Source organism: Rhipicephalus microplus, chromosome 2 (genome assembly GCF_043290135.1).
Source record: "Rhipicephalus microplus isolate Deutch F79 chromosome 2, USDA_Rmic, whole genome shotgun sequence".
In the NCBI taxonomy this organism is placed as follows: Eukaryota; Metazoa; Arthropoda; class Arachnida; order Ixodida; family Ixodidae; genus Rhipicephalus; species Rhipicephalus microplus.
The window spans coordinates 28065369-28079299 of record NC_134701.1 but is presented as its reverse complement, the minus strand read 5'-3'; the positions used below and the strand labels follow the sequence as shown (position 1 = coordinate 28079299).

General features: G+C 45.8%; 1 protein-coding gene across 1 annotated transcript; it reads right to left on the bottom strand.

Annotated features, from left to right (window-relative positions):
- Positions 1-5456: 5456 nt before the first annotated feature.
- On the bottom strand, positions 5457-9095 carry LOC142784542 (uncharacterized). Its single transcript, XM_075882984.1, has 3 exons — positions 9057-9095; positions 6351-6896; positions 5457-6023 (listed from the first exon to the last, which is right to left on the bottom strand). The coding sequence occupies exons 1-3, from the start codon at positions 9093-9095 to the stop codon at positions 5937-5939; spliced, it is 672 nt and encodes a 223-aa protein (XP_075739099.1). The 3' UTR covers positions 5457-5936.
- Between the last annotated feature and the right edge of the window lie 4836 nt (positions 9096-13931).

Genomic DNA, 13931 nt, shown 5'->3' with positions numbered 1-13931 from the left:
GCATGTACTACGCGGATGTATGGTAGGTGCATGCGTGTTGCTTGAGGACCGATCAAACAGCTGGTGTCATTTGGGAGGAAGTATATACTGTGCCAACGCTTTCATTGAAGCTTGTTCTTGCGTAAATGCGCGAGATAGATACGGAATGCACAAGTTGGAATTAGAGAACGTTCTTGTCCGAGTGGCTTTATTAAGCAGTCGCAGATGATGGCAATTTGTTTGCTTAGCAGTGTGTGTTAGATTGGTGTAACCAACAGTGAAGGTAGTTGTGTGTGGGTGAGGAAATTAGTTTTCTTTGTTGCGGTGCCTTCCAAACAAATCCGTTATTTCTTCTCTACATTGCGTCGGTCTCTTGATGTGGCACTAAATTTTGCTATGTGCTCTTCATGACACTTCCTCTCGCTCTAGAATGCTCTAGTAAAAGTTGACGCTAAAGTTCAGCTGAAGTGTTTAAAGTTCTTTGCAGCTAACCACAGCAACATTTTTTGTCTATGTGATCAGTTGGAAGCACGTTTTTTGGTATGCCTTTTATAACGCAAAAAGTTTCTTTTTTTTCGTTTACTGAACAGTCCGGAAAAAAATCGGGGACATTTGTCCCGACTGGTACAGCGCGGGCAAAGTCTTGGACAGTCCAGCAAAATTCGGGACGGCTGGTAACACTAGTTTAGGCAAGTGAATAGAAATGAAAAAAAAATGTAATAAAATAGAAATTTCATTGCTGGGAGCATTGTCGAGCTTCAATCGCTAACCCGTAAAGGTCTTTTCAAAGTTAACATTGCCGCAATACAGCAGTGTCATGGGGTGAAGTGCTTGCAGTGTATTGCAGTGAAGCATACATAACGCGCGTGTGTGTGTGTGTGAAATGGAAGCGTAGCACTGCTATTAGGCCTAATGCGATGCGGCGTGCTTTGTCTTAATACTGGTCATGCGACAGACGGCATCAGCACCAACTTCAACCTTTATAAAGAGTCCATATGTTCCCCCCATAATTATTTTTTTAATTGTGGCAAGTGATTCACACTGCAGTAAACTTCTAGTATATTGCATGAATAATTTAAAATTGTTGCATGGCCCCCAATAAAGAAGTGAAAAATACCTATGACAGATTCCTTGGTACTCCAGATTTTGTGCCATCAGATATGTGCTCTAAAATGAAAATGATCATTATTATTGAAAGATGTACTCAGGCTAGGTATTGGAGATGATTGTGCATGTTTTGCAAATTTCCTTTTAAAAGCTCATGCTTCACTTTATCGAATTTTCTTTAATTATTAAGAAAAATAGCTCCCCAAGAATGGTCTAAAATTAAACACACAGTTTGTCATGGGGCAAGTTGAGCTTAGCAAGAAAATGATTTATGAAAACCATTCTGTCGCATAACTAAGAGCAAGGTGGTTTCAGGAAACATGTTGACCTGAGATGATGGCACGTGTTCAAGCATCTTCCAAGGGCTGCTTGTTGTTATAATGCGGCTGTAATTGGACAAATGTCTGTCATCAGGTGTGGAGATACATCGCATCTCTGATGATCAAGTTTTGAAAGAATGGGTTTTCAGGAGATGCTAAAAACTTTTTTGAAGGGGTGAGCATAAGAGAGGATTACTTTATTAAGGTGGCGGTTCTACTGTCGCCATATTGCGAGTAGTTCTGGAAAAAATACCAGACGGCGCCACCAAGTCAGGACTGGAAGGCCAACATTTCGGAGATGAACAGCCACACGTGTGCCGGCGCGCCACACTGCATGAAGAGGGGGTGCAAATCGCGCTGACACGGTTCGAAGAAATGAGGCACTGAGCAGGGGCTTTCTTTTTCTCCCCTTCAACGACACCTCCATCTCTCTCCATGCTCACTAGCCCCTGACCCCTGCGGTCGCTGCTTTTCAAGAGATCCCTCATGTAGGCTGCGTAGCCTGCTTGGCCAGCTGCTCTACGTTCCATACAGTGCTGGAATGCGGGGTTGAGTGAAAAACTCTATCGCGGAGGTCACAACAATGTATACAATGGAGATCAAAACTTGGACTATGAGTATTCATGCGAGGTTCAACGGAACAGTTCGTTCTACAAATAATTGGGGTTGCTGGAGCATGATGCGGTTCGGTGAGACAGGAGAAGGTAAATTATATTTGACTATGTATACTTCCTTCCCAGTATGACCTAAGCTTCCAAATTTTCAAAAAAAAAAAACGGGTAGTTAGGCAAATCGCGTGCTAAGAAGTGCGGCCGCTGTGACTCACGGTGCCCAACACGTGCCGACTGCATAATCATTAGTTTTCCCCACTATACGTAGCGTAATTTATTTCATTAGAATTGAAACTTCAGCAGGCTAGTATGAATTCATGTTTTGGTTGATGCAGCGTTTATTTATCACGTTGCCGTACGCAAACCATCGGACTAGTCGACAAACTATTTTTATGACGAAAATGAAGATTACCTCTTGTGTGTCATATGAGCGAGACTCGCACATGCGTGGCCTGAATGGTCCAGGTGCGTTATTCCCTTGTCCAAGCAACGACTTCTCTGTTCGCGTACGCTATTTCAACATCATTTTTTTTTCTGTAAAGGTCGTGGTAATAACATGAAGAGTGATCGTTTCGCCCAAATCAGTTATTGACTGCAAGCTCTTAGATTCGAGGCCGTTACCTCAAGCTCTATAAACATCTCATGATAAAAACTGGGGCGGATTCACACAAACCTCCCAGGAGTGCAACAAGGGAGGGAAAGACTTATGGTACAGTGCATCTCCCATGCATCTTTCTACACAGCCGCTGCTTGTATTACTTCTATGTCGTACCCAATTCGAGTTCGTAAAGCGCATGCAAGGCAAAAACATGAGTACACAAATACAATAGTTGCAAAGGAGTTGAAGAAAAGGTCTTGTCGCACTGGATAAGGCTTTTGGATGCATGATTGGTCAATTCAAATAACTATGTCGGCTAACATATCTTCAAGCAACGAGTCTTAGTGTTGTGTATATGCTATGCAATGAAGGGCTGTCATGCAGTAAGCAAGATTGAGTCAATACACGTTGTTGTGACAATTTATTTAGTACGAAACGAGCGTCGGCAGCACTTGGTTACAGCCACGAAGACACCTGAACATCACACACACAAAAAAGCCCGCAGAACTACAACGCATACATTCAGAGAAATGTGAAATCGCACAAAGCAAAAGTACATATAATCACAACTTTCGGATGCGAACTTGTGACAGCAGAGAATGAAGGTGTATGTTTTATTATTATTTTCCTTTATCTTATATCACACACGAACTTTTTACAAAAGTTTATTGGCGCTTCTGTGGTCATGTCTCTCGGTCATTGCTGCTGCAGAACGCACGTGAATGGCTGATGACACACCCGACACCAAGAAGTGAATTGCTACCTCATAGCTTGTTCGAGAAAGAGTCTTTGCTATCGTCAAATCTGAGCCTGCATCTGCTATTCGATATATACAAGGTCGTTCTCCTAATGTGCAGTTCTTTAGAGTGAAGCTTTTACGCACATACTGCTGCGTTGAGCGGCGGCGCCTGTTGGCGTCGTCGGCGTAACCAATAGAGCGAACAAGGACGAAAGAGAGCGAACGCGGAGTCTGCTGATGTCACTCGCCACTGGCCTCTAACCTCGCCTTCTTCCTCCGTCACGCTCGCTAGCCCCCCCCTCCCCCCCCCCCCCGGTAGCAGCTCGCGCGCGTGCAGCTACCGGGTGGGGGGGGGGGGGGGGGGCTCTCGGCATTTCGTAACGGGGCTCTCGGCATTTCGCTTGGTTCGCGGCGCCTGCAATGCACAAAGTGGTATGCGTAACGCTCGAGCACTGGCAATTTGCGTGGAAATATGTAAATAGCTACAACTGCAGATGGCCGAAACTACAGACGCACTTAGCGTTACCCCAACACGAAAGTGCGCTCAAAATCACCATTAGGTAGCATCGTCACAATTGGTGAATTTCTTGACAGTGCACGCGCCCAGCAGTCCTACGACTCAAGGCTGTGGAAAATTTCCGAGTGGCCACTCTGCTTTGCCTCCTTGTTCTTCATCAAAGCTCGTTTAGACTGCTGGTGTGACTCAATTGCTTTCACATTCCACTGTGGTCTGCGTATGGGCATGCTGCGCGTAGTACGGGGATCTACAATTTCAGGTAACATGCAGTCTCTGTAAAATCTGATTAGTTGTGGAAGCATTCTGATTTTCCAAAAGTCATTATCTCTTTCGATCCGCTGTACGTGGATGCCCTTCGACGTGCAGACGACGAAGTGGCAGAAACTTCTTTTAGTGATATGCAGCTGGTCTTGCACTTGGTAGAAATAGTTATGAGAGCAGCTCAATTTGGGTGGTTCGTGTACTTGGCTCCTTTGATTGTACTTTTTAGCTGCCTCCGATGGCTCCATGTCCTTCGCAGTGAATGGGCACTTCACCTCCACGATACCGTCGCTCGCAATTAATCCGTCTGGCGACGCCGCCAAGAATCCGTACTCTGGGTAAACAAATAATCCTCAAGGTTGCACAGCAGTTTCCATTTCTTGCTCGTATAACCGGAGTGCAACACGTTCCTGTTGTCTTCCATGCTCAAGAGCGGCACTGGTGAAATTTTTCTTATAGAGCAGGGTCTTCACGAGCGTGTCACACGGTGTCCACTCCCTCTTTCGGCATACTGCATAGAAATTCGACGCCGTTAGGCGCATGTTTCTTTCAAAATGCCATGTGGGATTATCAGCCTGTCCTCGAGTAGCCTTCTCAATTTCCATCTGCTGTTTCTCATTCACCTGCAGGCTTGCTAAAACAGCCCGTTCTTTCTCGGCATATTGCTCTGGTGGCATGTCTGGCTGCTGGCCATTCGGACCATAATGAATCATTGAGTCGTTCACCGTAGACTCCTTGCGCTTATGCTGCTGGTGGCCATTTTCTTCAAACAGTTTTCTTCTGAGAGACTCTTTGTTTGCTTTCTGAGCCGTCTTCTTGCTTGCGTAGCGCTTCAAGACGGCTGCGGGGCTCTTGCAGGTTACAGCCTTGGATGTGGTGCAGTGCCACTGTGGCCCCAGCTGAAAGCTGAGCCCAGCTCCATAACAGCGGTGTTCATAAGAGCCCTTTTGACATCTGTTGATCTGTTTACCACCAGATAGTTTGGCTACCGGTGCCATGACTGCCTCGGCAAGATTACTTGTATCATCTGTCACAAGACGGTCAGCTTTTTCGGCAATTATATTGGCAGCGGTAACTATTTTCATTTGTAGCACCTTAGGCATGCCATCATAAATGTTGTCACCTTCGGTGCCATCACAGGAGTAGTCTTTGCATCTGTCGTGGCAACCAAAAACATGTTTGGGCCATTTATTAGGTCACCCGCAAGCTGGCGCGTAAGGTCGGCTTTCTGGGCACGCTGCTTTTGTGCAGTACCCTCTACATCTCTAAGAATGTTTGCGTAGTGCTTTATGACCTTCCGTGCACCATTCTTTAACCACTTAATCCTAGGGCCACTTAGGAAAGCTGAACTGCCCTTTGTTTCTTTGGCTATGCCATAGAGCCGAGTGGTGTAACATTTCACAACATGGTTTGCACATTCCCTCTTTTTTACAAAGTGCCCGTACTCCACTTTCGTGAGTATCTGATGTAAAACGGACGAATCCCCGTTCCTATGAATATCCGGTATTCCACACCATGCATTTCCACGCTTCTCTGGAAGCCTTCAACGATAATATCCGACTCCATTGCCCCTGAGCTTTGGTTCCAATTCTTGTAGCACACATGGTCTTTTTTGCCCTTTCCCGTCCTAGAATAGTGCTCACAGGTACTGCACAGCTTGTTTCGTACTCCTAGGTAGAGGAGCTTCTTCGTGCGTTCTCCTATAATCACAGCGACACCAGAGTTGGCGGAATACCGGTGTCCACGACTGCGGTGTGACCACCCACCATCGACAATCACTGTAATATAGGGGGTTATGCCATCCTCACAGAAAGCCCCAGCTTCTTCCGCGAGTTTTTTTTTCTTCTTTTCCGGCTTTTATCATTTGGTCAAAAAGGACGGTTTTCCAGCACTGCAACAAAACAAAAATTACAGCAGATTACAACGTCGAAATTGTTTTCACAATAGCGATGCCGCACTTTGTAATTGCGTCAATGCGTGAGTGAGCTCCTAGACAGGACGATTATTGGCTCACTTGTAATCCTGACATCTCACGATCAATCGTTTCATTGTATACGACGAAATGTTGCAGAGAAATTCTCATCGTGCCGTACTCCCGTTCAAAATGCTTGCCATGCACGTGCCACTGTCACTTCACGTGAATTTTACTAAAAATAAAGCGCTGTACATCCTCCATCGTCTTCAGAAAGAGAAAATAAATATTTATCAGCTTATTTACCTTTCCCAGGGACTCCTCCCGGCGTAGAAAAGCCCCTTTGCTCATAGCAGGAATTTCCATGACTGCCATTGCTTCCTCAAACTGCGAGTGGCCCGATCCGATACTCATGAATGCCCAAACAGCAGCATCATTGACTCCTACGTTTGCTTTGTCAGTGAGGGACGTTGGTTCTGTGACGGGGTCAGTCGTCAACTTTCTGATTTCCTGACATTCACTGCAGGTAAAAGTGAGCTCCGACCAGAGCCCCACTCTCCGTTCTTTCACGAGTGCAAAACGTCCAGTCAGCTTAGGACAGCTGTGGTCGTCGAGACTACGAACAGCGTTCACGAAATGGGCCAGTGACACAATTCGTCTTCCGGTGATGATCGGCTCCTCTGGCTGAGTTGTGACGCTTGTCTCCAGACTCAGGCTCGGCAGCGACTCCTCGACGATGCCGAAATTGCCCCAGTATTCAGACGTTGCGTCATCCTCTCTGGCAAAACCACTGTCGTCCAAGCATGGCGTACAGGCGGCGCTTTGGCGTTGCTCTCCGGCGAATTCGCTTTCCTGAAAATTTTACAGGAAAGTACATCATGTGGTTAGTGAGCTAGCACCAGATGCACAGGGATCGTGGCAACTACACTTCCAAAGCTGGCATGAATAATAAGCTGGTGTGGTGAGGGACTGATGCAAAACTCAAAATAAAAGGGCGAGTCCTTTTCTCAGTCGGGATAATTACTGAAAAGAATTTCTCGCGACAGTCGTCTACTATGGGTTGCTTGAATGTCGATAAAAGGCAAGATAGATGATACAGGTGTTTGTGCTGCCTTCCTTGAACCTAATCAATCAATCAATCAATCAATCAATCAATCAATCAATCAATCAATCAATCAATCAATCAATCAATCAATCAATCAATATATTAATATATAAATTGAATAGTTTTGTTTCCAAAAAAGCATATTTACGGTAGAAAAGGGTGGCCAGGATAAAATATGAACCATTACGGATTGACAAGTGCGTCATAGCGTTTTGAGAGGATGGTTGGGTGGATAGGGCATGTGACACGCTGTGTGCGCACGTGTCCGTGTGCTGTGGGATAAGCGCTCGTGTGTACAGAATCATTTGATTGGGTGCATCTCGCATCTTTTTTTTTTCACTTTGAGCACAGTCTAGCTTCTATAGAACACTTTCTCAGTTTCTCAGGGAGAGGAGGCAGTTGTCGTTACTTAGGCAAAAGAGAAAAACTTAGCGGACTTTAGTCCCGAGAAGCTCTTGCTTTCTGTCCTCGCAGATATCTTGTAGTGTGCGAGAAGTGCACACAAGACCAACACGACGAGTGGTCGGCGTTCCTTTGTCGTGAAAAGTACTCTGGGTCGACTTACCCCTCGAAATCCAGACCTGCCTGGCGCATTTGTGGGATACGTCTTTCTAGCGCATTACCCCCGTTTACATGGTCGTGATGCGCCAGTTGTCGTGCCGGCTTACGGCAAACTGTCGACGCCCGGCTATACGCAAACGTGCTTTCTTGTCGAGGAAAGATGAACTGGACCCCACTCCCAACAACCGTGGAGACGGCGTGCCGGCCTCTTGTTGAATGAAGTTAGTCGCCCCAGCTGGCAGCCGACTGACTGGCAGTTGCCTTGAGCTGTCAGGCTGTAATCAATTTTACACGAATGCCAGAGTAGCCCATCGACTTTGCAAGCGCGTTTCGGAAAGGTGATGCGACGCCGTTTGCAGGACCTCTCGTCTTCTGTACGCCGCAGCTACCATGTGGTGTCGGATTACAGCGAGCGAGTATCGGATTACAGCGACTTGTAGCTGGGCGAGTTGGTTTATGTAAAAGAACTAAAAAAAATAACTCATTAGCTTAGTCGTGCCTCAAGCATAGGAAACCGAAATTCGCACAATTTTCTGCGTCATCAACCACTATATAAATAGGTACATATTAGCGCGAGCAAAATAACAATGACTTGAGAAAGGAGTGGCAGGAGGCAGGAATATCTCAGCTCCCAACATTTCTGCTTCGTCCCACTTTTTTCTCGAGTGTTTTTGTTTTCTTGAGCTAATATTAATAAATTCCTTATAGCGAAAGAGGGACGCACAAAGTTCGCACAACGGGGGGCCACCATTCCCCTCATCGTGATTTACGGCCCGTGAATCGACCGGCACTCGCAAAACTGCCCATTTCCTACACATTAGTGCAATGCGCCTTCCATTGCTTACATGAATGCGAAGTGCATGTTTCGCACTTATGTAAACGTGTTTTATGCACACCGATGTCACCACACTTTCTTATAAACTTATCCCTTTCTGAAACGTTTCTGTTCTTTTCGAGATACTAGGCGTAAGTCCAAGATCGGCTATTTCTACTCGTCAGCCTTATGACTCACGCTAACGAGTCAAGGAGCTGCTATCTTGACGCATTGACAGTTCTCCGCACAGCAGACTTCCCAATGACGAATTGTCAGCAGGTGCCGCATGCCCTTGACATTTTTCTCTATTCTTTTTCTCCCCTTCCCCCTCCCCGTGTAGGGTATCATATAAGCCCTTCCTTTGCCTTTCTCTCTCTCTCTCTCCTTCAGGCGAAAGCGTCGGCAGGGTGCCTTGTTGCATGGTGTTGTACACTGGCACCGAAGAAAACCAACAAGTTCCCTACTCGACGTTGCAATCCTTAGATTGAGTGGCATAAACCCTCAGTGCATAGGAAATATAGATGGGCTTCACCACTGCCGCTCCCCCACCAGACTTGCTCAGTGGGAGCATAGTCGAAAGTTATCCGCCTTTCTGCCTCCCTGAAGGACCTCACTTGTCGTGGGTGCTTCAAAGCAGAAAAAAACAAGAGCCCTGGTGCCTCATTGCTGTCCCCGCACCGAAGTACTTTCTTACACCACGTCGTGCATTCAGCAAATTTCATGCCACTTCGCTGCGTTGTTACTGGCTGAAAAATCTGCAAGATTTTCAGGCAGTAGCATGATTTTAGCCAGTTTATGCAGTGAGCAACGGAATAAATATTGCTCAGTTTTGTGGTTTATTGAAACCGATGACGGATATTCACAGCTGACTCCGAGAGAAGAGTTTGAAAGCGCCCGCGTCCCCTTAGAGCGAGTTTGCAGTGATTATGAGGAACGCCGTCATAGGGTACTTCAGAAGATTGGTGTTCGTGCATTTCGGCGCTATGGAAATGTGCGCTTGTCGTATATAAAGGCGGAAAGCGAACACGCGTCCTCAACTCCTGCCGCACCGTAGTTTTCCCCAGAGTAAATAAATGAAATAAACACGCAAAAAGTACAAAACAGACTTCATCTCATTCCTGTAGGTGTGCCTCGTTTCGTGTTTGTGCTGTTTATTGTGATGGGTACATACGAACAAGCGCAGCACGTTTGAAGCTCCGTATATTTCACGGTAAAAAAAAAAAAAAGATATTCACAAATACCTTACTCACGCACATCTGCTCAGTTCGCTCGTATCGCTCGTTTGTCGTTCGTTTTTCTGCTTTCTTCTGACTGTCGTCGCACAGCCCTCGCTTTTCGCTATAGTCCGTGGGGGGTGAGGAGGGCGACAAAGACGTGCACACATAAAAGAGGGACTTTCCAAGAATTCGGCCTTTCTTTTCCCGTGAAGACGCTCACCCCACCCTTTTGGAGGATACTGCCGACCTGTTTTCACGCTCTCCCGCGGTACCGTGCAGCCTTATGAGACTCTGAGGGGAGGAAGGCTTACAGATGACAGTGCATGGTTTGAAGTTAAAAAAGACGTTTCCTCCTGAGGATGGATGGATGGATGCTATGAGCGTCCCCTTTATAACGGGGTGGTGACAAGTATGCCACCAGGCTCGACAAAAAAAAAAACTTTTTTCTTTTTTTTTTATGTTGGCCTAATGCCTCTACTTCGATAAATTCTATCTTAATGGAAAAAAGGTAAATTTTCAGCTTAAGTTCTCTGCCATTTACGGCACACTGTTCATATTTTATTTTTCCAATATTTATTTTTGTCCTTTCTCTCTAATTTTCTGCCACCAATACTCTAACCGTCTCTTACTTATTTCAATCGCGGGTGTGTTCAGCTTTCCATTGTTGTCCCTAAAACCCAAGGCTTCCTGTAGGCTCGTGCCCAAACGTACACCTGGGTGGATATCTCCACATTCAATCAGAACATGCTCCGCCGTTTCCTTATCTTTCCCGCAGCATGTGCATTGTTCTTCTTCTTTACTGAATCTTGCTTTATAACTACGCGTTCTAAGGCAGCCCGATCTCGCTTCAAACAGTAAAGCGCTTCCCCTTGAATTATCGTAAAATGCCTCCCTCCTTATTTCATTTTTGCCCTTTCGGTAGTTACTCAAAGCCGGTTTTTTCTCCATAGCTGCCATCCAGTAAATCCTCTCCGCCTCCCTGACTTTTCCCTTAACGCTATTTGTTGACATATGGCTCACAATACCAGCCGTATATTTACTAGTGAGTCTCCTAGTTCTTTTTCTCCACTGTGTGTCCACGCTCTTCCTATACAAATAACGGAACACCTTCTCTGCCCATCTACTCTCCTTCATATTTCTTAGCCTTTCTTCGAACCTTATTTTGCTCTGCGCTTCCCTCGCCTCAAAACCTGCCCACCCCATATCGCCCTTTACAGCCTCGTTTGTCGTCTTCCCGTGAGCACCCAACGCGAGGCGTCCCACAGTCCTTTGATTTACCTCCATTCCCGATTGCACCTCTGCCCTCATGCACACCACTGAGTTCCCAAAAGTAAGCCCTGGAACCATTACACCCTTCCACAGACCTCGAAGCACCTCATATCTATTGTATCCCCACAACGCTCTGTGCTTCATTATTGCCGCATTCCTCTTTCCTTTTGCTGCCGAGGCTTTTTCCTGTACCTCCATGTATCTATCACTCTCATTTACCCATACTCCAAGGTACTTGTATTCACTTACCCTCGGTATTTCTTGGCCTTGTATGGACACCGTCTGATCACAGGGATCATTGAATACCATCAATCCACACTTTGTTACACTGAATCCTAGTCCAAGAGCTTCACCTTCCCTTCCGCATATATTCGCCAGCTGCTGTATATCATCTCGACTGTCCGCAAATAAGACGATATCGTCCGCATAAAATAAACCTGGAAGCTTCTGCTCAATCATCATGCCGCCCTGTTTGTGTTACAGATTAAAACCAATGTTGCTACCTTCTAGCGCTTTTTCCATACTCACCATGTACAGCATGAATAACAGCGGGGACAAAGGACATCCCTGTCTCAGACCCCTGCTAACCTCAACGTTCTCTTTGCTACGCATTCCTTCCCACTCTATGCAAACTGTATTTTCTCGGTATATCTCCCTCAAAAGCTGTATACAGTCGTCGCCCATGTCCATTCCTTTCAATATATCCCACAAAATTTCCTGATTAACGTTGTCGTATGCCCCAGTGATGTCTAGAAAAGCCACGTACAAGGGCCTATTCTCTATTTTAGATATTTCTATACACTGAGTGAGAACAAACAGGTTATCGTCTAACCGCCTGTCGACTCGAAATCCGTTCTGAAGTTCTCCCAAAATATCGTTATGTTCGGCCCATGTTTCTATTTTCATTTTTTACTGCTTGCATCGCCAACCTGTATAGTACAGATGTAATGGTTAGTGGTCTATACGAGCGCGAATCTTGTCCTTTTCTCTTTTGCCTTTATAGATTAAGTTCATTCTACTTTGTCGCCAACTGTCCGGTATTTGTCCGTCCTTTAAGCTTTTTTCTACTGCTTTTAACAATGCTTCTTTAGTGTTATGTCCTAGTTCGTTAATGAGGCTAACGGGAATCCCATCTAAACCCGCGGCAGTGCGCTTTGGAATTTTTCCTTCGGCCTTTTTCCAGTTGAAATTATCAAGTACTAGCTCTTCCTCTGTTGCTTTCTCCACCACACTTTTACTCACCGGGGAGATCCCCTGGACGCTCTTTTGAAACGAATCGGCTGTTACCTTTTGGATGTAACCTAGCGCTTCGTACCCTTCCAATTGATTTCCTCCTTCATCTAGAATATGTTGTTGCGTTGTGACAGACTTCCTACCTAGCGCCTTTATGTGGCTCCAAAAAATCCTAGGCGCGGCCTCCTTTTTTTCGTGTATCTCTGTCATCCAGCGTTCACTTTCACCTTTAATTTTTGCCTCTACCAATTTCTGTACATGGGATTTTTTCTCTAAATATATTTCCCATATTTTTTTGACTTCGTCCTGCGGCCGCTTCTCCTTTTTTGCCTTTCTGTGCTCCCGTGATGCTTCGCGTCGCTTCTCGATCGCCTCCCGGATTTCCTTGTTCCACCAACTTTTTGGCTTCCTTTTTCCTTTCCAGCAAACAGTTTTCTTCTCTTTTCCTATCTCCTTCGTCATTAGATGTAACAGCTCACTATACTCCCAGTCCTTGCCTGGTATTTCGCATACTTCTTCCTCGACTCTTGCGGCTATATTTATTATTTGTTTGTCATTTAAATACGAGCTGCCAGACTTTGATTCCATGCTCATATTTTCAGTTTCGTATCCCATTTGTAATGTTATTCGTTTATGATCACTACCCAAGCTGTTAATGCCTTCCTCGTCTATCCTCATTTCTGTCAGTTTGTGGTAAATTCCTTTAGTCATGAGACAATAATCAATACTTGATTGCTTGTTTCCGACTTCCCATGTGATCTGGCCGTCACATTTAGGCCCCGTGTTAACTATCTCCAGACTATGTTGCTCGCAAAGATCTAGTAATAACTTCCCATTGGTGTCTGAATATCCGTCAAGGTCATGAATGTGGGCATTCATGTCCCCTAGAAGGATGATTTCGGCCCCATTACCAAATTCCTTAATATCCGCACTCATGCAATCCACTATCTCCTGATTCTTTTCTCTGCAGTTATTCCCCGTCCACAAGTAGGCTACCCCTAGCCACGTTTCCTTTCCACCTACTGTGCCCAGAACCCAGAGGTGCTCTGAACACGTCTGTTTCACTCTAACCCATTTGGCTCCGCGGTGAATTAGCATTCCTACACCCCCACCTTTCCTTTCCGATATGGTCCTGTTACACCCTTCCCAAACATAATTTTTAATATGTGGTGGCTCTTCCAAGTCTCTAAGGTGTGTTTCTGTAACCGCATACACGCCTGTCTGTTCTTTGTTTAACTGCTCCTCAATCTCTAACCATTTTGCCTTCTTTCTGCCACCCTGCATGTTTATGTAACTAATTGCAACACGCGCCTTTTTCCTTTTTCTTTTACCTTTTTTCTGGTTTTTCGCAATTCTACCTGTCAAAGCGTCCTCCTGGTTGTTTTCCCTGTTACGAGCTACCCCGGACTCCGAAGGGCCCGTGAGCCCCCCAAAAAAGCTACTGCGCGTCCTGCCAGTCGCCAGCCCACCTCGTGTCCAAGCCTCTTATCGAAATGAATCTTGTCTCTTTGGAATCCACCCCACCTGTGCACTTCCCTGTTTAAATCCACTACCTCGAAACCCTTCTCTCGACTAATTCGCCATATCTCTTTGTTTGCGTCGACAACCGCTCTTTGCAGGTTGACGTTGCGTACTGGTACTTCCGGTACTGTGCATACTACAATTTGCACCTGGGGGGACACGGTGCG